The sequence below is a fragment of the Carassius carassius genome, chromosome 16 (assembly GCF_963082965.1).
Source record: "Carassius carassius chromosome 16, fCarCar2.1, whole genome shotgun sequence".
NCBI lineage: Eukaryota > Metazoa > Chordata > Actinopteri > Cypriniformes > Cyprinidae > Carassius > Carassius carassius.
In genome coordinates, this window is record NC_081770.1 from 21,769,135 (window position 1) to 21,795,035 (window position 25,901).

Genomic DNA, 25,901 nt, shown 5'->3' on the forward strand with positions numbered 1-25,901 from the left:
TTTACTACTAGTACTACTACTTTTCTAAAATTGTATATTTTAAATTTAAAAGTAAAAAAAAAAAAATCTTATTTTCCTCATAATTGCCAGTTCGTTGTAAAGTAGCACTGGGTTTGGAGCTGCATTGCACAAATCAGACCATTATAACTATGCGATGTAGACAAAAATTAATCGTGTGTATTGGCTGTCTTTTCCCTAATGAACAGCAGACAAAGGGTTTTTTTTTTTTTTTGGAAATGGGTTGTTTCATTATTTTCTGTTGTGGCAAACTTAATATACAAAAAAAATTTAAAAAAAAGAAAAAGAAAAAAGAAAAGAATACACTGGCTGCAGATGCGCTACTAATAATGACTTGTGGCTGTGTGGTAAGACATAGGAGGAGCTTCAGAAGAATAAACTTTTTCAGTTTTTGAGGCGTGCACTATGTTGATTCTTCTCCAAAATTGAGAGTGAAGGTGAATCTGAGCGTCCTCATCGCATAATGGTGCTTTCCAGAACCAGTAATGATTTTTACGAGGCTTTCTGGTGATTGAGGCTTTTAATTTTTAGCAATTCCTGTGAAGGAGAATGGATCATGCGTGCGCGCGCTCCCATCAGCATGACGAGAATCGAGTTGAGAGCGCGCGCGACAGACGAATGGCAATTCTAGTCGTCATGTTGTTTTTTGTTGCGGTTCTTCCATATGCGCTCACAACACGTAAGTACAGTTTGAAGTGTATTTGAAGTTTACTTTGAAGTAAAGTTATTTAAGATGTCTAAAAACTTCTCTTCATTTAAAGGTCTTGTCGGAGGTGTTTATGTTTTCATTTTCATCTCTACTCATGTGTATATGTCATATTTGTCTAAGTTTACGGTAAAATTCAATAGTTAAAGAAAGATATATTCATTTTAACTGTGGTACAATGACAGAAATGTTCTGAAAACTCATACTGTTTAAAGGCAACCTTATAATCGTTTACAGCACTAATAATAAATTGTATTTAGAAGAAACCAATGGAAATTAATGCAAAAGTGTGTAAAGACATGCTATATTAAGATGTAAATAGATCTACAATAGGATAATAACTGTATTAATAAACAGAATAACCTAAAGTAAAATAAGTCGAGTTATTGACAAAAATAGCTCGTCTTGGAGTGCATTACTGCCTTTTATAAAACAGTCACTACGTGATAAGATTATCAAGGATAAAAATTACTCTATTTAAAAAGCAAATTCATTAAGTTACACATCCTTCCGCTAAAAGAGATGAAAACTGTGGACATGATTGAAAATGATAGTGAATAGAATTGTTCATTCACTGGTCAGTTTTCATTGATTTCATTGGTCAGTTTTTCCAAACAATGCTAAAGGATGAAATGCTTCCAATAAGGTAAGTCTTTCCTAACAAGTACAGTATGATACACTCTAAAAAATAAAGGTGCTTCACGATGCCATAGAATAACCTTTTTGTCTAAATGGTTCCATAAAGAACCTTTAACATCTAAAGAACCCTTCTGTTTGACAAAAGGTTTTTTGTTCTGAAAGAAGGTTCTTAAGATTATAAAAAGGCCAGATAGAGATGGTTCTTTAAAGAACCTTTGACTGAAAGGTTCTTTGTAGAACCAAAAATGGTTCTTCTATGGCATCGATGTGAAGAACCTTTTAATTGCACCATTATTTTTAAGAGTGTAGTTTATACATTAATTTTTCAGTCTTGTTTTCTCAACTTTTCAGTGTTTCTTAGTGTCCAGTGGCACATGTTAAAGAGTTTGTCTGCCTCCCACCAGGAGCAGAAATGATCTGCATCAATACTCGGTTTCCCTGAAGGCCAGTAGTAGGCTAGCTCTTCCAATCCAGCCATCGTTCCCTCTGAACATTTGTCTTAAACATGAATAAATATGAGCTCTGTGGACGCACAAGACAAATATTTACAAGATGGAAAACCACTTAAGTTGCTGAAAAATGACCTTGACCTTTCCAACTGCGGTCATAAATCCAGTGGTAAAATTGCTGGAATCATGAAATCTCTTCTTCTGACCCCCAGACTTGGCTGTCATATCCCCCCAGGATCCAGTGCTTCATATCGGCTCGAGTTTGACTGCGGTGTGCACCATTAGTGCTGAGCTGGAAATAACAGCTAGATCCTTGTACTGGACGCTGAATGGAAAACGCTTGGCTAGAAACACTTATAAGGTCCTTAGTCCGACCGAATCCAGCGTCACACTCCATCAACTCAATGGCTCCATGCAGCGGTCAGGAGACAACCTGGTTTGCCACCGAAGCAACGGAGAAGTGTTGGCTGGATCATGTCTTTATGTTGGCTGTGAGTTTGTGAACACTTCCAGCTTGTTTTTTTGCCATGTGTTTTTGAATATTCATGCTGTCCTCTTCTTTTTATTTTAATTTGACATATAGCACCCCCTGAGAAACCCGTCAACCTGACATGTTGGTCACGAAACACCAAGGATCTCAGCTGCAGATGGAGTCCGGGAAGTCAAGGAGAGACATTCATCAACACCAAATACATCCTCAAGTACAAACTAAAGTGAGATTTTGACACCAAAAAAACTTTATACCCACACCTGTTTTGCAAGAATCCCTTTTAATATGCAACTCTTCCATTTGTATAACCATCTAGATGGTACGGTAAAGAGAAAGACTGTGAGGAATACACAGGACAGCTGTATATATGCTACGTTCCTCGTGACCTTGCCATTTTCACACCATATGAAGTTTGGGTGGAGGCATCCAATCAGCTCGGCTCTGCCACTTCTGATGTCATCACCTTAGACATTTTAGATGTAGGTAAGTAAGTCTAAAATATATTAGTTTGGTGGAAGAAATTGAGTTTGAGATCAAGGTGACTTTGGATAACTTCATGCTTACTAACTTGCACAAAACCATCTGAGTCTTGCATATGGTGTGCACACACTCGTCTGCGAGAAAAGATTTTTACAGACTATAAAAAACACTTTCCAACAGTTGAAACGTTTCCAAAAGGCAACTCGTGAAAATAGTACTTTAAAGGTCAATGGGCAGCTGAAAGTCTGTTGGCAATTGGTTAAAATTCTAAATCAAATGACTTATTTGACATACCAATGCATTAATCGAATTAATCACAATTAAACTACATCCATCAATCAGCACTTTTTGCTGAGAAAAGCAAAGATATTACATTACTACATCTTTAAGGCCTCATTTCCTCATCTTCTGAAACAATAAGCTCTGGAATTCTCCATGATTGGCTTTGCCCTAAAGGCAAGCTTGATTAAAAAACGTAGCAGTGGAGCACGACCATTTCAAACAACAATGGAAACGGGAGATTGCCGTAGTTACGGCAAAATATCATCTAGCTAATGATCGTCGAAGAAAGTTTATTGGGAGATTCAATTACAAGCAGGAAGGAAAGGAAGAATAGTTTAACAGTTACCTACTTTTATTGGGTTTAATCAAGAGTTCCGAAAATTACTTTCGTACATGTTTGATGTTGTGAAATATTCCTTTCAGTAACTACAGATCCGCCTCCTGATGTCCTTGTGAGCCGCGTTGGAGATCTTGAAGATCAGTTAAGTGTACGTTGGGGCAGTCCTCCTGCCCTGAAAGACTACCTATTTCAGGCCAAGTATCAGATACGATACCGTGTGGAGGAGAGCGACGAATGGAAGGTATGGCTGGAATGGTTAAGTCCAGACGAGTGCAAATCCTGCTCCTTGAGGGCCAATGTCCTGTAGAGTTTGGCTCCAGTCTGCCCCAACACACCTGTCTGAAAATCTTGAAGACCTTGATTAGCTGGTTCAGGTGTTTAATTGGATTTAGAGCAGTTCCAAAAAAAGGTCTTCACAGCAATGACCATTACTCAAGAACCATTTTGGGTTTCCAAAGAACCTTTCAGTGAAGAGTTCTTAAAAGAACCATGTTTTAGTTCACTCTTAAAAATAATGTTTCTTTATTAGCATCGATGGTTCAATGAAGAACCTTTAACGTCCATGGAATCGTTACATTCCACAAAGTTTTTTTTTTTAATGTAAAAATGTTTGTTAGTTTTTTTTTTATGTTTTTCACACTAAGAAAATATTTAACTGTTCACTGAAAGGTTCTTCCGGAAACCAATGGCTTTTATGTGAACATCACTAGACGTTCAAGGTTCTTTATGGAACCATATATACCAATAAATAACCTTTATTTTCAAGAGTATGGAGCAGGATTTACCACCCCTGTTTTAGTACAAAAGAGAGGGGGTGTCCAATCCTGATCCTTGAGGACCACCAACCAGCAGTTTAGCTCCAGTCCTAATTAAACACACCTGAACCAGTTAATAAAGGTCTTCAAGATCACTAAAAACTTCCCAGCAGGTATATTGGAGCTAAATTCTAAGATGATGCAGGAAAATGGCCCTCCAGTATCAAAATTTAAAGGAACAGTTCAGCCCAAAATTAACATTCTGTTAATCTTTAATCAGCCTCATGTGATTCGATGCAAATTTCCTTGTTCTGTGGAACACAAAATTAGAATTTTTAAGAAATCTCCTCGCTACTCCTTTCTTAACCTTACCCCAAAATGATATCCTGCCTCATAAAGATATTCCACACGACTTGTGTGCTATATATTCTATGCTATATATAAGTCTTTTTAACTTATTTGATCGTTTTTTTAATTGAATGATTCATTTTTTAACTGACTAATCCAGTTCCAACATTCAACTCACTGACGCAAGGATCCAACACTTAACATCTCACTGGAAGGGACGATTATCAGCTATAATTACACTCTTTCTTTTCAGAAACCTGTCTATATTATATTGGAATATAATGCACTAGTCCTATGGACCAATATAACAATGTTCTTTTAAACCTGCATAACTTAAACAAGGTTTGGAATGACACGAAGGTAGGAAAAGACAGAGTTTACATTTTTGGGTGAACAGCTTTCCACATACTTAGATTATTTGTCATTTTTATTTTCTATTTCTCATGAGGTCATAGATGATGCTGGGAACCAGACGTCTTGTCGGTTAGCGGGTCTCAGGGCCGGCACAGTGTATTTCGTCCAGGTACGCTGCAACCCAATAGGCATCTATGGCTCAAAGAAAGCAGGTATTTGGAGCGACTGGAGCCACTCGACTGCTGCGTCGACACCTGGCATTGGTAAGTTTAATCAAAAAGTAATAAAGCAGTGTCCCTTTACTTCACATTAGACTTCTGCATCACAAAGGCTAATTAGATTCAAACCATATGTAAACATTGAAAAAAAACATCAAGCTACTTGATAGAGATCTCTTACAAGTGGATTCAAAAGACTTTAGCAAAATGTCAGAGCGCTTTAGGGGACAATTTATGAATTCTTTGGCCTTTTTTTAGATGAATAAATTAAAAAAAGTCTTTAGAGAATGTTCAGATTAAAGGGCCGGTCAACCTGAAACTTAGTGGAAACAGATTTGGTTCTTAAGAAATTATGTTACATGTCTTGCATTAAAGAGAGGATCTTATTAAGCTCTGTTTTATGCCAAGCAATATGAGTTATTGGTAAGTCTGAGCTCCCCCTCCTGCATTCTGTGTTTAATGCTTCGTAGCTCATTAGCAGGGAGCTGGTAAATAGCCTATTATTCATGGGTAGGTGCACATCGCTCAAGGCAACACTGCACAATCAACAGCATTTAAGCAACTATCCTCAACTGGGGTTGAATTTAACAAATGTCTTACAAATGCATTTATCAGATGATTCACATTTAAAATATGTAGATTCATTTAATAAAATCTAATTATGGGTACTGCATAGGTGATTATGGGTGATAGACTCCAAATTGAAGAATCCCGATGTACTTAACACATTATACACAATATTGCTAGTGACTTAAAATTAAGCAATGGTGTGGATATCGCCTTTAAATTTTCTGTAAACAATGTGTCACCCCATATTGAATACTGTCAAAAGGATGAAAAATAAATGAATAAATTTTTATAATTGACCAGTTCAAGTATATATATATATATATATATATATATATATATATATAAATAACTGAGTATTTGCCACCAATATTTACAGTTACAATTTGTATAATTTCTCACCAAAAACTCTAATTTAATATCACATTGATGTATTGTCATTTCCCAGACAGGTCACATATTGGTTTGTGTGATTCGAAGCCCAGCGAGCACAACTCAACGCTACGAAAGGAGCTTAAGCAGTTTTTCGGCTGGATGCGGAAACACTCTTACGGCTGTACGGACGCCAGCATCAAACTCTACGACCAATGGCGTGTCTGGCTGCAGAAAGCCCAGAAAACGCACGACCAGGTCAGTAAGGACAAAACTCACCTCTTTATGCGACATATCAAGACCCGTTGGCACACATGATACAGGCCCTGTGCAGAAGAAAAAAAACCACCATGTATTTTGAAGTTTTATGTGCCCCACAAAAAAATAGAACCAAAAGATCCGTTTATTCTTTTGATCAATAGGCTCACATTTGCTTGCGTTTACTTATATCGAAGCATCATATAATCTTCAGACGTTACCACAACAGAGAGGAAACAGCCACTCAAAGTAATCAGCTGGAATGCTAATAAATTCCTTTTAGGTTAGACTGCGCGGCAAAGCTTCAGCTGCGAACCGAGCCCGAGAAGTCTTGTGTGGCGTTCTCGAACGCTAACCGACATCCGTTGCACGCTCTCTGAACCGATTCAGTGGTTACTGTTGCTTTGGCACTGACGACTGTTGGGAAACTTAGGTCGCTTCATTAGTCACACTGTCCCTTTGAAGAACACGATGTAACTGCCACAAGAATGGCTGGTACCAATTACGCTTCTCTGTCCCCATATATCAACTCGTCACATTCACTTGTAAATGCCATTCTCTTGCCTTTCAGGTACTACAAAGCGGTAAATCATAGTGAAACTCTAAAGAAGGCTTGGGAGAGTTTGCGGGGGCCTGCGACAAGGGTTTTATCACTCTCCAGTGCTTGAGACTTTCATTTGGATGAGCCAAGACTCTGAAGGGATCTGCAAGGAGCCTGTCGTTTGGCGACATGATCTACTGTTTGCCTCCTGCTGTAGTCCCCATCAAATACGTCAAAGGAAGCGCTTTTGTCTCAGACATGTTATTTATGAGGGCATTAAAAACAAAGAAAGACTCCAAATTATGAGAGAGCGTATAAAAAAATAAAATAATAAAAAAGGAGATAATGGGGGATTCTCTCATTCTTATTGACCTTTCATCCAAAAATAAAAGACCTTTGCAACTCAACACAGACAACACAAAACATTTCTAGAGAATTCGGAAGCAACACTTTAAGACTGTTTAAATATTTGTGTCTTAAACTGATAGTTCGCTTATAAAGTGAATGTGAACTGGGGCTGCCGAACTCTACAATGAGCAAAAGCACAATAAAAGCATCGTAAATCTGACTTGTGGTTAATTCTTCTGAAGTCATATAATAGTGTTGTGTGACAAACACATTGAAATTTGAGTTGTTATTCACTGAAAACCATGATATCCTTCCAAAAGCTAGTTCATGAGAGAATTTGAAATGTTGTGAATGAATCGTTCTTTGGAACCAGATCTTTTGAATGAATCAAAAGTTCCAGTTAATGCGCATATCTGTATAAATCATTCACAAATCTTTGAGTTCATTTAACTAATATGTCTTTAGAAGGCTGAATATAGACACATGGACCACTTTATGGTCCTTTTGTGTGCTTTTTGAAGCTTTCACATAAGAAATAAACTCACACAGGTTTGGAATGAAATGAGGGTGAGTGAATAATGACAAACTTTTAATTTTAGTGCACTGTCCCTTTAATTGTTAAACACTCAAGTTTAAATTGGTATTTGAAATGCAATTTGCTATTTTTTGACCTCGGTGTTAAAAACATCATGTAAATACTGTATCATTATGTATAAATAGTTTTGTCTGTATAAATGTCTTCAAAATATTTAAGGAATCATATATTTTGTAACACATTAGCCTTTTCTGAATATTATTATTATTATGCGAATAATAATTAATGTTATTTACATTCAGAATGAACAGATAAATGCTTTAAATGAACATTGTGTTGGTTTAGCAAACAAAATGTCTTAAGCTATTCTGAAGGTATAAAAAATAATGAAATAAAAAATGCCAGACTCTCTTCAATAAAAATATGCATTGCAAAGCGTGCATCAGCAGCAGCAGCAATGCACTCTGTCTATGCAACGCCTGAGACAGCGATCAATACTTCAGATGACTCTTCATTAGAAAGGAAAGTTCATAGAGGATCTGAATCCATCTCTGTCTCCTGAGACTGACTGAATCTCACTCCGGCTCCTCGGAGTCGTACTTGAAGTCTTGCAGAATCTCACTCAAAGCTGCTGAATTCTTTATGATACTGAAAGAGATGGAGAGAACAGAAATGTTTTTTTTTATGAGACTTAGAAGAACAAAAGGTTTTAACCATTAATCTGATGAACCAAGAACTGTACATCAAAACCAGGATGAAACATTACAACAGTGATATATATATATATATATATATATATATATATATATATTTATATATAAAGTCATTGTCAGGTGTTAAGGAAAAACTTGCACTTACTCCTGTTCATTTATTTTATTGATCAATTAACATTTTTTCACTAATATGCAAGAAACAAACAGCTAAATATTTAAAGCATAATAATAAATACTTTTTATTTTTATGGTTGATTTTTTTACACAAACGAGTGTACATTTTACATATATATACATACAGTGTGCCATGGCCGGCTCTAGGTTATTTGGTGCCCAAGGCGAGAGAGACCCCACCCCACCGGCGGTGGGGATAAATCTATTCCCCCCTCAAAGTGATCAGTGCTACTACACTAGTGGCGAGACGGCTCACAAAACTTATCGCGAACTCCGTGGTTTGATTAAAGTCCATTTTATTTTAAAATGTGCTACTTTGGCTGGCTCTGATATAGCTGCCGCTCAGCCTCTCTGTATTCATCACTCTGCAGACTTGCTTCATGTCCCGCCCACGGCGCTATCTGATTGGTTACACCTCACGAGTAATAGCCTATCAACACTTGCGAGACGGTTGAAGCCGGTCCGCTGGGCAGTGGAGTTGCTAACTTGGCATTTCGTCGCTAGATTTAGCGACTAGCGACAAATCTAGCGACTTTTTGGCCAATCATTATTTAGTCTCCGAGACTCTCTGGTGCTGCCGTACGAGCGCGAGGTCTCTCTTTCCCAGCGCGAGCCTCTCTCTCTGCATCTGCGGTGTTCAGCGAGTGCAGAGAGGAGCAGTATTATATTCTGTTGCTTTCTAACTCTATTTTACAAGCAAGTATAGCCGACATCAGTCACAGCACAACCACTGACTTTATCGTATGTGTATTTGATTTCATTAGTGCAGATGTTTGAGAGTTGGTTATGTACGTTAGTCTTAATGGACCACGTTTCAGTCATCATAATATTAATTCCGTTGAACAGAAACATTAAAATATAGTAATAAAAACAGTTTTGGCTAAATTAAATTGCAGTATTTGAGCATAGGGAGGCAATACAATACGACGCACTTACGTCATAAATATGCTAATTAGCGCATGACGTCATCTAGTTCATGTTCTCATGATTTATTTTTATGAATTAAAATGTTTCAAAACACCCCCCAACCCCCCCCCCTTTTTTTTGTTCACAAATCGCACCCTGGTTATAATCATCAAAATTAAAAGAAATAAACATTTGAAATATATCAGTCTGCGTGTAATGAGTGAATATAATATCCAAGTTTCACTTTTTGAAAATGGAATTAGTGAAATAAATCAACTTTTTGATATTCCAATTATATGACCAGGCCTTGTATACACACACACATCATTCATTAATATTAATTTTACACATGATTACTAATCAATATAATATAATATATAAAATAAGTAATTTAATTAAACAAATTACAAATTAATATTAAATAAAACCATTTTCAAATATGCTAAACATATATACAGAGTTGCACTTACTCCTGTTTGATCTCACGGACTTTCTCTTGGAAATCCTCATCTTCTGGGTGATCCTGGGCATTCTGCTTGGCCAACTGTAACTTAGCTGTCTGCAAAGTCATAAATATAGATAAACATTAAGAATACAGTAACCAATTACAGAACAGATACATTTGGTTCAATACCGTTTCAGTCTTATGCCTAAAGAAGGGGTGAGAAAAATAATTATAGAAAGCTAATTTAAGTTATGCAGGACTGAAATGTCTAAGTAACCTACATTTCTAACTAAATATGTTTGACAGTGCACATCCTAACATTCCTATAAAATATCTTAATGACCCAGCGCACGTCTGAAATGCTGTATCCCATAAAGCAATGCACTCAACTTTTCATTTCCAACCTGATGAATCGACTTGAAGTATCTGCAGCTTCAATGTTTAATCACTCATTATTTTATCAAATTTGCAATGAAAAGCAAATTAGATCTAAAATAGATTAAATCTGTTTACAGTGCATATTGTGTCATGTTAGCCAAACATTTGAAAAAAAACAACAACATTGCCCACCAGCTCTAGTTTCTCCTTCTCTTTAATCTGCATTTTGTCAATGTGTTCGGAGAGGTCGGGCCGGTCGAAGTCTTGGTGCAGTTGCTCTTTAATCTGCAGAACCTCTTTGGAAATGCCGCAGAATGCTTTCGTTATCTCATGTACCAGCTGTTTGTAGTGCTCGAAGTCATAGTGGGGCCCTGTCCTTAAATACGCCTCATGACCCCTGAGAAAAAAACAACAACTCTGTTACCTCAAATAACCTGTGACAAACAGGCAGATAGACAGACAGACAGAGACAGACAGACACAGAAACAAACATACAGACAGAGATATTGACAGACAGACAGACAGACACAGAAACAAACATACAGACAGAGATATTGACAGACAGACAGACAGACACAGAAACAAACATACAGACAGAGACACAGAAAGATAGACAGAGAGACAGATTTATAAACAGACAGAGATACAGACAGACAGAGATATTGACAGACAGACGACAGATAGAAAGAGATATTGACAGATAGACAGAGATACAGACAGACAGATAGACAAACAGATAGATAGAGATATAGACAGATACAGACAGACAGACAGACAGACACAGAAACAAACATACAGACAGAGACAGACAGACAGAGACACAGAAAGATAGACAGACAGAGAGAGACAGAGAGAGACAGAGAGACCAAAACAAACATACAGACAGAGACAGACAGACAGAAATAAACTGACTCCTCAAATAGCTTGTATGCCTCCACACGCTCAGCTTGAAGTACATAAAATCTTCTGACCAAATTTTTCAAATCTGTAGGTGCCTTTAAAAAAAGAAAAAATAGAATAGATATAGAAGTCACAAACATCTAAAAGACTAAGAACAATATGAATCCCTTGCTGTATATATACATATTTATATACAGTATTACTAAATAGTCAAAAACATGGTTATATTTTGTTAGCGACATAATTGTAAATGCAATCATAAATATATATTATTCTTTTGTTAATATGTCACTTTATTACTACTAAATTATGTATATGTAATAAATGTTAATATGTAACTGCATGGTCACACTTTATTTTAAAGGGTTACTTTAGCCAAAAATATAAATTGTCATTAATAACTCACCCTCATGTCGTTCCAAACCAGTGAGACCTCCGTTTATCTTCGGAACACAGTTTAAGATATTTTAGATTTAGTCCGAGAGCTCTCAGTCCCTCCATTGAAGCTGTGTGTACGGTATACTGTCCATGTCCAGAAAGGTTAGAAAAACATCATCAAAGTAGTCCATGTGACATCAGAGGGTCAGTTAGAATATTTTGAAGCATCGAAAATACATTTGGGGCCAAAAATAACAAAAACTACGACTTTATTCAGCATTGTCTTCTTTTCCGTGTCTGTTGTGAGAGAGTTCAAAACAAAGCAGTTTGTGATATCCGGTTCGTGAATGAATCATTCGATGTAACCGGATCTTTTTGAACCAGTTCACCAAATCGAACTGAATCGTTTTAAACTGTTCGCGTCTCCAATACGCATTAATCCACAAATGACTTAAGCTGTTAACTTGTTTAATGTAGCTGACACTCCTTCTGAGTTCAAACAAACCAATATCCTGGAGTAATGCATGCACTCAAACAGTACACTGACTGAACTGCTGTGAAGAGAGAACTGAAGATGAACACCGAGCCGAGCCAGATAACGAACGAACGAACGAACAATTGACTTGTTCTCAGGTCAAAAACCGGCGGCATCAGTTTTCGGATCACCAGTACAAAGAACCGTTTCTGTCAAACGCGTCCGACTCGAGAACCGAGGAGCTGATGATACTGCGCATGTGTGATTCAGCGTGAAGCAGACTGACACACAGAGCGTCTGAACCGAACTGATTCTTTTGGTGATTGATTCTGTCCTAGTGTTATGAGGGCGGGTAAACTGAAGGCTTGAATCAAGGGCAATCATCGCCAATGACGTCATTACGTCAAGCGCAAAAGAACCTTTCTGGACATGGACAGTAGACCGTTCCCACAGTTTCAATTGAGGGACAGAACAGTCTCGGACTAAATCTAAAATATCTTAAACTGTGTTCCGAAGATGAACGGAGGTCTTACGGGTTTGGATATATATTGTATATATATTTTTTTAATATTTATGCTTTATAAGAAATAAACAGCCAATATGGCAATAATAGGCATGCTAATAAGCAACTGTCCTGCTGAAAAAAACAACAACAAAATTTGTAATGGTTTTGTAAAACCACTAATTCCTTATTAAATATGTCTCAGAAAACACTACAAGTAAACATTTGTTAATAATTTTAATGGTAAAAAGTTGATGGTTTGTAATAGCTGTAATGGTACTTGAGGTGGAAACCATTAGAATTTCTGTGAAGTTTTTTTTTCGGTTAATATTGAGAATTGGTCCTTATACTAAAGTGTTACCAACCTTATTGTATTCAAATTCGATTTCTGCATAGACTAGCTTTAGCAAATTCGCTAAGTTGTATATATTTCTATTAATTTAATATTCCTAAATGTGATTATATGATACAAGCTGAGTTAAAACGAACTCACCATGTTGCTGTCACCGTGCTTTCGGCGTTTTCGTAGCTTGGCAGATAAATCTTCAGACCAGCAACATGTGTATATTTCGTTTAGTCACGCAGCACGCTGTTGCACGCACTTCCTGTTTGCGGTTCGCGTAATACAACGTCATGTGACGTCACCTCAATGCTATTGTGCTGAGACGAAACTCAGAGGACTTTTTTTTCAGCGTTGGTTTGAGGCAGATACCTTACTCAGTTGTTTAATGAAAATGGCCACTTATAAAATTATGAAGAATTTCTTTTGTCGTTTTAATATTCCCATTACCTCTAAAGAATTTGCTATTGTGTTTCAAATGACCCCCTATCCTTCTTGATTTTGTATCAGTTCCAAATATTCTGGTTTATTGGAATGCTTTTGTGTCCGATATTCCCTGGAGGAAAGTTTGGCTGATTCCAAATAGATACTTAGTTACTAATAAGATGAAAGAAGTTTCCTTTCGAATTATCCATCGTTAATATCCTATTATTTTCTTAAAGAAATATAAAAAAATATATTTATACAAACTTTTCTTTTTGCAAACAGCATGTAGAGAATACATTTTTACGTATAATGTCTTATGACTTGTCTTAGCTAATAGAGGCATAACTTCTTAATATCATATTACAATAAATATTTATAGTAATATTACAGTAAAATATTTTCTATATTCTATATATTCTCTATATTGTTCTCTATAAATGCCGCTTTTAATTAATTCAGTGTCTTAAAAACATAAAACTGTCATTTATAAATCACGTTCTTATAATATCGCTTTATCCACCCCACGCTGATATTAGACGTCTCGCGCTTAAAGGACCACGAGGGGGCGCAAGTGTCCTATATTATGCTAAAACCTTATTGCGCTTCCATATCAAAATGAATTCAAACATTAGGTTGAAGTTTTATATTTTAAAGCTATACTTTTATTATGCCAATATGTATGTCAGGCTCAGTTAAATAATATTTAGGTTACATTATTAAAATGAGTTAAATTAATGCATGCATTAAATTAATTCATGCATCACCTTAAATTAATGCATGTCGCTAAACATTAACCGACAAAAGCAATCGGATCTTTTCGGTCAGGGACCGTGCAGTCTTGTCTCTACTAGCTCAGAGGGGCTTGTTCTGACACACCACTGAATGAGACAAAAGCCTGAAGGGTTCAAAGGGGCAAAAGCAGACTGCCCCGGTTACATTACAGCATGTGGAGCTCAGCTCGCTGGATCTGATGTGCATTAAATACCGTGCTACACAAGGGGTGGGGTGGATGGAGATAAGTTTTAATGCTGAAATATGAGCAATCGGAACTAAGGCGGATAAATACAGCAAGCCAAGAGGGATTGTCTGTACGTTTGGAAAGGAGTTTAAAAAAAAAATCAGTTGCACGGACGCAACATTGGCAATTGGGATAAAAACGTTGCACGCGCTGCGCCGGAGACTCGTGCTTTCTCCTCGTGGATTCTTGAGTTTGCACTCGAAGTTGTAACTAAGAATATTTGTGGAATACACGCCGGATAGACTAAATGAAGGACAAAATGAGAGTGTTGCATGTGCACCACAAATCCTGGACTCTGTGGACTGTGTTCATGGTGTGTGTAATGAGTGGAGTTCATTCACAAGAAAGACAGTAAGTATGTTTGTAGCGCTCTTTTATGAATGATACCGAACCTCTGTTTTCATTTCAAGCACGAATGTCTAAAAAAGACTTCAGTCAGGTGATAACGGCATCCTTCAGTAGTTTGTCGCTCGCCTTTGGAAATGTTTTGTGGTGCAACAACAAATAAACTCAGTAGCACAGCTGCTGTTGATGTGTGTGGGTGTTACTAACGTGTAATCCGTGTATCATTGCTAGCAAAAACTCGATGCATTTACTAGTGTAACACACCATGGGGATCCTCTTCAAAGACGTTTTCATGTAGTTGCCAAGATTTTTGAGTTTTGTTGTAACTAACTGTAGTGTCTGTTATTTTGAATGAAACTTTGGTCACCATGGTACAGTACATTTTTGTAAAAGGTGGTACAGCTGACATTGTTATTTACAAACTCCCAAGAGAAGTTCTTTCAAAACAGGTCATTATTATGTTTCACGAATAACAAGCATTTAAAGTTTATGTCATTGTCTTAGTCAGATATCTCACTGTTGGTAAGATCAAGAAGCAACATTTTCAGCTTTAATGCTGCTATTGTAGTGAGATAAATATATGTGCAGAACTCAATTTTTTTGTCCACATGTTCTCGAGAATACATTCCAGTTCACTTTCCCAAGGGTATAGCCTATTAGAAGACTTTCTTAGTGGACTAGAAGACTGATTCTTTTGTAGGACACTGGGTTCATTTTTCTTATCAAGTGCCATTTTCACTTTAGGGTTCTTCTTGGTCCTTTGAGAAAGTTATTGATGTTGCATTGATAGTAATGTTGTTGTCCAAGTTTGATCGTTTTTATTGATGCTGCAACGTCAAACACTAAGTTGAACCTTGTTCAAACCTCTTAAAAGATTGGTTGACAGGATTCCTTTTGGGTTAATTGACCCAAGACCTGTAGAAGTCCATGAATTTCATCCTTCATACCAGGGCTGGGCAGAGCTCAGTGTCTGTACCTGTTACACTTGGTTGTGCCAAGTATTTCAAGCACCAGAGAAAAAGGTCAATAACTAGCTTGCCCTCTCTGACAAAGAGCTACATTCTCTTGAGTCAGCCAGTAGCGGTTCCTTTCCTTCCTTCAACAAGATAGTGCTATCATGTAAACACTGAATAGTTTTATGCCCACCGCACACATGAGAGTATTGTGAGATCGGGAGGTGAGGATCAAATGCAGTCAATTCCACGTAGATGCCTTGGAAGGGATTTTCTCATGCCTTGAGACTTAAATTGCTTCTGGCCTTGCTGAACCGTAATGCCAACCACCTGATATCTCACACTCAGGCATGCTATTAAACTCAAGGACACTGAGCTGCCTGGGTTTATTTGGGCATGTAATGGGTCAGAGAGTCACCTTCCAAAATTTTTCTCATCGTTTAAGGTCACTGGAACCAAATTTGTTACTGGATTTGGGTAAGTAGTCTAGACAACTTAGATTCCAAAGAGGTGAAAAACACTTACAGAATTAGTTTAGACTTGGTTAATTCTATAACAACATTGCCTTGACCTTTGTCTTGACATGTCTTTGAGAAAGTCCTATTAGTTTTAATTGCATTGACCCCCAAAATTAGGTTTAATGCAGCCCTTTTATGCTCGCTTTCTTTGCGCTTTCTTTTAAGAGTAAAGGCCAACACACCAAACATTTAAATGAATCACCAAAAAATGGTCTAAACACTGCAGATATTAAAACTAATTTTTCAGTTTGAACTAAAATCAGTTACTCCAGAGCTGTAGGTGGCGCACTCCACCGTTCAGAAGCAATGTTGATGTTCAGCATCTTCTTTGAATAGTCTTTTTTTCGCTCAAAATATTTGCAGCAAAACAAGTGTGTCAAACCTCCCCCCAACAGTCATTTACTGTTCCCTACTTTAGGCCACTAATATAGTTCATTTGTGGAAGTTAAAGAAAATGAGTAAGTGAATTTGAACACTGAGTGCACAAGAAATTGTCGCTTTTGCATTGTTTGTGCTTTCTGTTGAACTGTCACCGTCCCACATCAAAAACAATACCAAAACCTTTTATAACTTTGCCTAAATGCATATCGTCGGAAAAGTCTCAGGATTCCATATTTGGTATTTTGTGATAGAAGTAATATTTTAAAAACAATTATAAATCTGTGAACGAACAATGCATTAAAAAAAAAAATTCAGTGGCCACTGTTTTTGATATAACGCCTAAATAAAATTTAATATAAATGTTTTTTTTTATTATTATTATTATCAACTTCAATTTTGGAACATTACTTTAGACATATTTCTTTAATTTTATAGTAGTTTTAGAGTCAAACCTATGATGTAAAATATATATTTTCTATAAAAATAAAACTTTATAGTCGGTACATTTTCATTACATTAAATTTAAACTTTATAACTTTTTTTGTATTTAATTTGTATTTGTATTTTTCTGTATTCCAAAGCATTAATGAATTATAACAATATAAGTTTGAATAGTGCATATTAATGTCTGTGTTGTGGGGGGGGGGGTATTAAATGCACGCCATTGATCATACATCTCTAGCCATTGATTATACATTATTTGTACATTCATTATTGCAGTGCATGAGTGCACTTGATAATGTCCACTACAAATGGTGCTCACTTGCTCACTGTCACCCACATGTTCACTGTACCTCGAAAATGGTCTGTAACCTACAATGGTTTCCTCAAATAGTGCACTATATTAGGGTATGGGGTGTTTTCAGACACAGCCCTAGTCATGGTCCTGCAAAGTGCCTTTGGAGTCCCTTTTCAAAGTGGTCAACCCCTCATTGTAAATGAAGTAACAAGAGCAATTTGTTATATTAGAAGATTTGGTAGGCTAAATTGAGTAGTCGGGGGGCCGTAGTGATCAGCCTTGGCCCTTCACCTTGCGCCCTAATTTACAAACTGACTATTGATCTGGAATTTATTGTTTCTTTCTCACAACACCCAACATGGGCAACAAAGAATCACAAAATACTTGCCAGTTTGTGTTTGAACTTCTGATATTTGTTTTATGTTTTCCCAAGTGGTAAGGTGGGGACCCTTATTTGTTTGATTTGTGTGTCCTATGATGTGAGATTCAGATGTATGCTCTAGACAAAACAAAGTGTTAGCGTAATTGGTACCTGGAGTCTTGTGATGTAAACACACACAGCTGTTGCTCTCCGTCCTTTGATTCACAGAGGATACCTGATTGCCGCACCATCTGTGTTCCGTGCCGGTGTGGAGGAGGCCGTGAGTGTGACCATCTTCAATGCAGTAGAGGACACACGAGTACAACTGCAGCTCAGCGTCAAGGGCGAGATTGTGGCTCATAGTCATGGCACTGTTCGAGGTTCGACTGTTTAAGCTTCTTTTCCATAAACTATGTCAAATTAAATATTGGCTCCAGTCTTATGATCATAATTTCTGATTTATTCAATGAAGCCCTTTATTTCACTATAAATTCATGCATTGATGCAGAAATCTTGGTGCTTATGCAGATTTCAAATTAACCTATCATTTATTTTTCATTTCAGATAAAGGCACCATCAAAATAAAGGTGAGACAATCATATGCCAGTTTTAGACCATACTGTATAGTCCTTAAAGTGATAGTTCACCTAAAAATAATTCTGTCATTAATTACTGACCCTCTTGTCGTTCCAAACCCGTAAGACCTTTGGTCATATTCAGAACACAAATTAAGATATTTTTTATGAAATCTTAGCGCTTTCTGACCCTCCATAGACTGAAACACAACTGACACGTTCAAGGCCAGGAAGGTAGTAAAGACATTGATAAAATAGTTCATGTGATGTCAGTCATTCAACCTTATTTTTATGGAGCTACGAGAATATGTTTTGTGCGTAAAGAAAATGCAAAACATGCCTGTGTCGTGAACCTGTTTCGAAGTCTGACTGACGTTAATGAGGACTATTTAAACAATAGCCGCATTTCCACTGTCGGGCCAGTGCGTGCCAGGGCTTAAAACGGGCTAGGCTAATAGCCTCGGGCCAGTAGCACATAGGCCAAAATACTGGTGTGTTTCCACAGTCCAGCCTGAAGCTCTGCTGCGCTTCACTAAAACCCGCCCTTTACACGTCTCTCAGAAACAACGTCATGCAACCTCATCATTTAACCAACAAAGAGAAGTTATCAGAAAACTAAGAAATAAGTCACTGGAACTAGCGCAATCAAAAAATGAACATGATAAAAGCGGCAGTTTGTTTGCATACTTTGTTAGATATTTAAATCCAAAACATCTGTGTTTTACTATAATACGGTGATGCATCATAATGAATTCATTTATCAGGATTGAAAATTTGTCACACAGAAATAAAGAGTTATGAACAGTCTACTTATTCAGTCTAGTCTGTTTCTGTTTATTTGAAGTCACAGTAGCCTATATACATCACATTTTGAAAGAATTATAATTTCTATATTTTTATAAAAGCTTCCGAACAAAAACTAAACGAGACAAATGACAGATAAAATATGATACTAAATAAATACACGATTGTGATAGAAAATAGGAAGCTGAAGTCTGATTTCTTCAAAAGGTCACATTTACCATGTTTACAATGGTAACGTTAATACCTAGCGTGCATAGTCTTTTTCATCACTTATAAAAATTTCTGCCTTGTATAGTGATTATAATCCACATCGGATCGAATCGCGTTATTTCAAACACTCGCTGATGACTGAAAGTGAGTTTTAAGCTCAACTTATTTTAAAAAGTTTTTGAATGGTGGTGTTATAGCTGTAAGCTTTATGTAATGATCCGCGGCTCTGACTCCAGATGAGGAAAAACTCCGCTTTTGTTCATAACCAGCTGGCCCGCATTGGCCCAAGGTTTTCGTCGGGCCAAAAAACTATGGCCGTTGGCCCCGAGGAAGCCCAGACGATGCACGATCAAGCCCCGGAAGTGACCGTGGAAACGCAACTGGCCCTGGCACGCACTAGCACGCCCGCTTTAGGCCCTACAGTGGAAACGCGGCTAATGTCCCTACTAACTTTCTGGGCCTTGAACATGGTGGTTATGCTGCTGTCTATTCAGGGTCAAAAAGCTCTCGGATTTCATCAAAAATATCTTAATTTGTGTTCCAAAGATGAACGACGGTCTTACTGGTTTGGAACGACATGAGGGGGGAATAATTAATGACAGAACTTCCATTTTTGGTTGAACTAACCCTTTAAAGTAGCATCTGCACTGAGCTCAATAAGACCTTTATGCCTAAAAACCACAATGTTCCTAGGTGCCGTCAGATCTCAGAGGCCAGGCACATTTGAAGGTTTGGGGGAACCGCCAGCTCAATGAGGGTGGCTTCATCTTCCACAACCACACCACTGTGACGGTGGATAGCAAAGGCACAACTGTTTTCATCCAGACCGACAAGCCAGTCTATAAACCCCGGCAGAAAGGTCTCTCTCCTTTCACCAAATGGGAATGGGTTGCTGATGATGCTAACTATGTTTGTATTGTTAAATGTCTCAATACTGTTGATATTGGCTGTGTTTAGATTTCTAGTATACTACATACACACTGTATACGTCCTGCATTTTAAAAAATGCCAAAAATAATGCAGCACTAAACACTCTAAAACAGTAGATTGTGACATTGATGTGACATGACCTCCATACAATTCCATTTGTTTGCTTTTAAAATAATAATTAACAAAATATAAACAAAATATTGGTTAGATGTCATATGAAAATGCATATGATGCATACAGAAAATGTGCTTATTTTGCACACTGTACCTCCTGCATGCTATTCCAAACATAGCTAAATAGTGTCATGAATAGCTTTGCAAAAGAAGTTGAGTTTTAATAAATTATTATATGTTTGTTTTTCTCTCCTTTCTAGTTCTTATAAATGTATATGCTGTCACACCAGACCTAAGGCCGACCAGTGAAAAGGTGAAATCCTGAAATGTTAAATTATGCTTTGTATTAGAGAAGCATTGTCCTATTTACCATTAGCAGTGTTTATTTAGAGTCTAAAATCTTATCTTGCAAACATTTTTAGAAAGACGCAATAGGTAGTTTAGCTCTACTACCTTCATCCACATACGTCAAAACACAAATTACAGAAACACGTTCACCAGAGACACTTAGAGACAAGCTTTTTTCCAAAAGTGGCTCCAGCTATAGTGTGTGGAAAATATAAGTTTGCATGCCGGCAAAATTCTGCAAAACTTCTCTCAGATGCAGGATTGATTCAAATATTGAGGAGGTTAAAGTAGATGTAGTTATACAGTTTGTTGTCCTTATCCCCCTAATCGCTTCTTTGTTTTGTTTTACAGATTGAGGCTTACATAGTGGTAAGTGGAGGCTGTGGGGTGGACACTGCTCTGGTAGGGAAGCATGGTTGGAGTGTTTCTTTCCCAGCAGGGTCCATGTTGCACAGCTATAGAGCTTCACAATTGGTCGCCGGTGTTGGGTTTGACCCTAAAGCAGATGCTAGCGGGCAACTAGGAAGATAAAAGGGAGCGACTCTTCATGAGGCGTTGCCCCCCCACTGCTCTGTGCTTAGCTTCCATCTCTTTCCCACATGCTGCTTGGTCTTTGAAGCGTCTCTGGGGCAAACACTGTTGCTCAGTTCCAGAAAATTCTTCTGAAAGCTGTGCAAATGGCCAAAGGGGGACCAGAAAAAATGTTTGCTATGTATGCGATGTTTCATGTTTATGTTAGTTTGGCACTGTCGGCCTCTGGCTCTCGCTGGAGGAAGTGTCAGTTGGGGTGTGTGTAGTTTTGCACTGATTGACGGGCTCCTGGAGTGTTGACCCTTTGAGTCAGGGCGAGGTCAGTTTGCTTGAAAGCATCATTGGATCTGAGACATGTTTGCTTAAGCTTGGTTCTTTGCTGCCTTTTTATGAGTGTAAAGTGGCCTCTGGATTTAAGGCAAGCAAATAAGCAAGAATGCTTTTACCCCATACTGTTTAAGATTACCACTTTGTTTACCTAGGACCCCAGAGGATCCCGCATAATCCATTGGAAAGCTCTGAAGTCTGTATGTTGTGGTAAGAATTGTTACTATTTATTCCTTTGACTATAATCAGGCTTTTGTATAGTTTAATAATGTTGCAATCATTGCATAATCACACTGTACAACTTTAGTTTATGTGACTGCCACCATGATATGTAATAAGCTTTGATCACCATAATATTTTCTGTTAGGAATTGTCAATATGAGTTTTCCACTATCAGACCAACCAGTCTTTGGCGAATGGTTAGTCTTCGTGGAGATGCAAGGCCACACATACAACAAGTCGTTTGAAGTGCAGAAGTATGGTAAGGATTGATTCAAATAAATGTAACCACACAAAACAGTAAGTCATCTCTAAAACATAGAAACTTAATAACACTCTAAAGCCTGAATCTCTAATATTCCATCATTTTTATAAACTCATGTTTTTACATCAAGGACAGTTTCAAACAATTTGTTTAAAACTAAATGATTTTAGTCTGTTTTTTTTCTCTTGAACAGTCATGCCCAGGTTTGAGCTCATCATTGAGCCCCCTCCCTACATTCGAGACCTCAATTCATGTGAACAGGTCATAGTCAAGGCAAGGTAATGGGACAAAAACCTGCCTGACATCTTAAGCTAATAATTTTATAATAGCCTTCAATTTCTTACTCACCCTGCCTTTTTCCAGGTACACCTTTGGAAAGCCAGTGTCGGGCAAATTAACAGTTAATATGACAGTCAATGGCATAGGCTACTACAGACATGAAGTTGGCCACTCAGTGGTGAAATCAATGGAGGTGAGCGCATGATAAAGTATTTCTTTGCTGAAAAGTCTTGCATATGTTCTGCTTTCATGCTGTTGATTCCATGAGGTTCCTTAACTTGCTCAACCAGTGAAACTTTTTTAGTTGAGAGAAGATTTGGAAGCATGGCTGCACTGGTCTGTCAGGGCTCTATCCCAAATGCCAGCCTCACCCTTTGCGGTCCACCTTTAATTTCACACTTGTAACAACATGCAGACTGTTGAGTAGTAGTCCACTGTAATGTCTAGACCAGTGCAAGCTCAGCAAAAGAAGACGTTGGTTTCCACTGAGGTGTATTCCATAGCCACTCCTTGTGGTCTGCATGGACAAAACTGCAAATCCAAATTAAAAATTGCCAATTTGGACAGTGGGGAGATTGACCAGCAACCAATCAGTGTTAACCAACTAGTCAAAGTTGGTCTTTTTAGCACATGTCCTTGTAACATCAAAAGTAAGTAGCAATTATCTGCAACAAGTTTCTTTTCTTATACACAGATTAAAGGCTCAGCCACTTTCAGGCTCTGCGTGAAGGACATGATGCCCCTAGAGGTTACAGACCATTTCAGAGGTGCAGTGAACATGTGGGTGACAGTGAGCAGCGTGGATGGCGGACAGCAGACCATGTTTGATGATTCAACGCCCGTCTACAAGCAGCTCATTGACATCAAGTATTCCAAAGATACTCGCAAGCAGTTCAAACCTGGTCTGCCCTACAAAGGGATGGTGAGAGGAGGATCAGTCTTCTGGTAGAAAACAGATGATGTTTCCTTTTATCCTTTCTACTAATCAATGCTAAATTGGAATGATCGTTTTTCACCACTGACCCCAGATTGAGGTGACCTATCCTGACGGGAGCCCAGCGGAAGGAGTACAAGTGCGGGTTAAGGCCGAACTTACCCCGAAGGACAACATCTACACCAGTGAGCTTGTCTCACGCAATGGCAAGGCCACTTTTGAGATCCCCTCCATCCCCACAGCTGCCCAGTATGTCTGGCTGGAGGTCAGTGGGAGGGATTTGGAGATTTGTTGGATCCTTCTTTTAGGGGTGGTGAAGGGTAGCCAACCTTCCTGCAGATGTGATGTCACATAAGCCACTTTCACACTGCACATTGGTTCCGGAAAATTGCCGGAACATTGCCGGGTCACCTTCTATGTGAACGCAACACGTCCCGGGATTGATTCTGGGAGCGATCAGTTAGTTCCACACTTTCCGGGTTGATGCTGAGATTGTTCACCAGCTTAAGTGAAAGTTAACATGCCTAGCGTTTTCGACTTGTACATTAGACGTCACATCATGATGTCACGTGTCTTTATGGGACCTTTACAGGTTGTGTGTGAAAGCACGCACATGTTCCGGGTAATCACTGGCAGTGTGAAAGGGGCAAAATCTAGTGACCCTGGGAACAATTGGCGGAGCACATTACCTGTGTAGTTTCCGGAATCGCAGTGTGAAAGGGGCTATGGACTACTTTGTCTATCACCTTGGTACTTTTCTGTGCCTTTACCATGGTAGTTCCCTTGCTAGTTCCCGTGACTCCCAGGTTGGTCAAGTGCCACTGGGATAGTTCCTCTAATGTAGGGGTGTCCAAACCTGTTCCTGGAGTCAATATCCTGCCGAGTTTAGCTCCTATCCCAACACATCTGAACCAGCTAATCAAGGTTGTAAGACTCAGTAGAGACCTCCATGCAAACGTGTTTGATCTGCAGGAGACTAGCCCTCCAGGAGCAGGATTGTATACACTTGCTCTAATGTCATTTTCTCAGTAGAAGTATTGATCTAATCCTGGATTTTATTGACCATGAATTTTGGTTTGTTTGATCAATGAGAAGGACATGTTTCGGGTAAACTCTAAGGATCAACATTTGCATCTGTGTAAATCTGAAGTTTGGTGCAATATGATTTGTGAAATACAGGAATGCAGTCTAATTGTTTTTGTATAGCTCTTCACCAATATTTTGGTAGTAGTAGCACCAAATACAGTGCAAGTCACAGTACCTTCTATTTCTAACTTTCAGATTCAGTTAATTTCTTTTCTTTTTGCTTGCAGTCAAAAGTGACTGCCATTGATGGAAGACCTGCAGGAGACCAGTATCTCCCCAACTATCTGTCCATCAGTAGCTGGTATTCTCCTAGCAAGTGCCACATCCAGCTCCTAAGTCCCAGTGCTCCTCTTGTGGTAAGAGACACTGCCAATATAATTAGCGATCCTTGATAAGACAAACAAACTTTAATCGTGGAAGCACCTGTTTGTGCCTAGATTGGACAAGAAGCAGAGATCTCATTGAAGTCTACATGTCCCTGTAACTTCACATTGCATTACGAGATCGCCTCTCGTGGGAATATCGTGCAGTCAGGTCAGAGACATGCCAAGAGCTTGGCCCCCCGTGAAAAAAGAGCCACAGTCACCTTTGACGCAAACATTCACACCACCACAAAACCGCCTCGAGACACAGGTCAGTATTATTGCAATAACTGCAATATGCCTTTTTCAGTTTAGTGTCTTATGGGCACTTTTGGTCATAAAATATGTTGTTTTAAAATAGTGTTTGTGATACTGTTTTCTGTGATTTAAATGACATTTTACACTTTTATCTTGCTATGGCTGATTTTACAGATACAAAAATGTATATCATAAATACAATTCAATTATATTTTCACTTTTATTTTGCATACTGTGACAAATGACAAACAATACAAATATTCACCTTGATTTTCTTTGTTTTTGTCTTTAATCTAATGGTCTTTACTTACTAACTTAATGTTGTATACTAGATAATTCATAAAAATGTAGTGGATTTGTTACTTTTATTCTAATTTTTATTCTAATTCAACAGTTTCGTATACTGCGCATTGTTCTGAGAATAATATTTCTTATTTCATGACACAGTGTTTTGAAACATTAATTAAATAATGAAGCTTACCTTTAGCTCATAAAGGCACTATTCCTCTTTTTCCTCCCCATTTTTGTCTGTCCATCTTTATGTCCTCTGTCTGCCCAGACTCTGGTGTGTCCTCTTCTCAGGCTGAAACAGACAGCTGCGTATCGGTTCTCCATTTCAACGTGACTCCCGCCATGGCCCCCCTCAGTCGCCTACTGGTCTACTATGTTCGGGAAAACGGAGAGGGTGTGACTGACAGTCTGCAACTTCCTGTGCAGCCCCGTTTAGAAAATGAGGTGGGTTAGGTTGAAGCTCACTGCTTAATAATCTGGTTTCTAATTTATTAAAGGCACAGTTCACCAACAGTTCTTTCATTGTTCACACCTTCACCTTGTTCCAAACTCTTTTCTTAAGGTCTCTGTGTCTTTGTCCTCAAACGAGTCGATGCCGGGCAGTCCAATCAGAATGAAGGTCCGAGCAGAGACTGGCTCATGTGTGTGTGTAGCTACTGTGGACAAAAGCATGTACCTTCTGAAACCAGGCTTCCAGCTCACTCCTGAGAAGGTCGG

The 25,901-nt window shown here is 38.2% G+C and overlaps 3 protein-coding genes across 5 annotated transcripts in view; 2 read left to right on the top strand and 1 right to left on the bottom strand.

Moving 5' to 3' along the window:
- The first annotated feature begins 380 nt into the window (after nt 1–380).
- crlf1b (cytokine receptor-like factor 1b) lies at nt 381–7,658 on the top strand. The gene is made up of 8 exons (XM_059569559.1): nt 381–697; nt 2,025–2,303; nt 2,396–2,525; nt 2,619–2,785; nt 3,488–3,645; nt 4,956–5,124; nt 6,095–6,276; nt 6,848–7,658. Exons 1-8 carry the CDS (start codon nt 568–570, stop codon nt 6,869–6,871), a joined length of 1,239 nt encoding a protein of 412 aa, XP_059425542.1. The 5' UTR covers nt 381–567; the 3' UTR covers nt 6,872–7,658.
- A 417-nt stretch (nt 7,659–8,075) lies between these two features.
- Nucleotides 8,076–13,203, bottom strand: rex1bd (required for excision 1-B domain containing). Its single transcript, XM_059569560.1, has 5 exons — nt 13,065–13,203; nt 11,229–11,311; nt 10,509–10,713; nt 9,964–10,052; nt 8,076–8,348 (listed from the first exon to the last, which is right to left on the bottom strand). The coding sequence occupies exons 1-5, from the start codon at nt 13,065–13,067 to the stop codon at nt 8,276–8,278; spliced, it is 453 nt and encodes a 150-aa protein (XP_059425543.1). The 5' UTR covers nt 13,068–13,203; the 3' UTR covers nt 8,076–8,275.
- A 1,037-nt stretch (nt 13,204–14,240) lies between these two features.
- Nucleotides 14,241–25,901, top strand: part of cpamd8 (C3 and PZP like alpha-2-macroglobulin domain containing 8) — a 44,037-nt gene continuing 32,376 nt past the window's right edge. For 2 of the 3 annotated variants that reach the window (XM_059569561.1, XM_059569563.1), the window contains exons 1-16: nt 14,241–14,706; nt 17,881–18,032; nt 18,217–18,239; nt 19,935–20,100; nt 20,545–20,597; nt 20,984–21,001; nt 21,646–21,700; nt 21,858–21,971; nt 22,168–22,252; nt 22,338–22,446; nt 22,948–23,175; nt 23,282–23,452; nt 24,501–24,629; nt 24,711–24,906; nt 25,453–25,628; nt 25,747–25,896. In XM_059569561.1, the coding sequence (XP_059425544.1) occupies nt 14,603–14,706; nt 17,881–18,032; nt 18,217–18,239; nt 19,935–20,100; nt 20,545–20,597; nt 20,984–21,001; nt 21,646–21,700; nt 21,858–21,971; nt 22,168–22,252; nt 22,338–22,446; nt 22,948–23,175; nt 23,282–23,452; nt 24,501–24,629; nt 24,711–24,906; nt 25,453–25,628; nt 25,747–25,896 (1,929 nt within the window). In that variant the 5' untranslated portion in view covers nt 14,241–14,602. The remainder of the gene's footprint in view (nt 14,707–17,880; nt 18,033–18,216; nt 18,240–19,934; nt 20,101–20,544; nt 20,598–20,983; nt 21,002–21,645; nt 21,701–21,857; nt 21,972–22,167; nt 22,253–22,337; nt 22,447–22,947; nt 23,176–23,281; nt 23,453–24,500; nt 24,630–24,710; nt 24,907–25,452; nt 25,629–25,746; nt 25,897–25,901) is intronic. The other variant, XM_059569562.1, reaches the window with a different exon arrangement.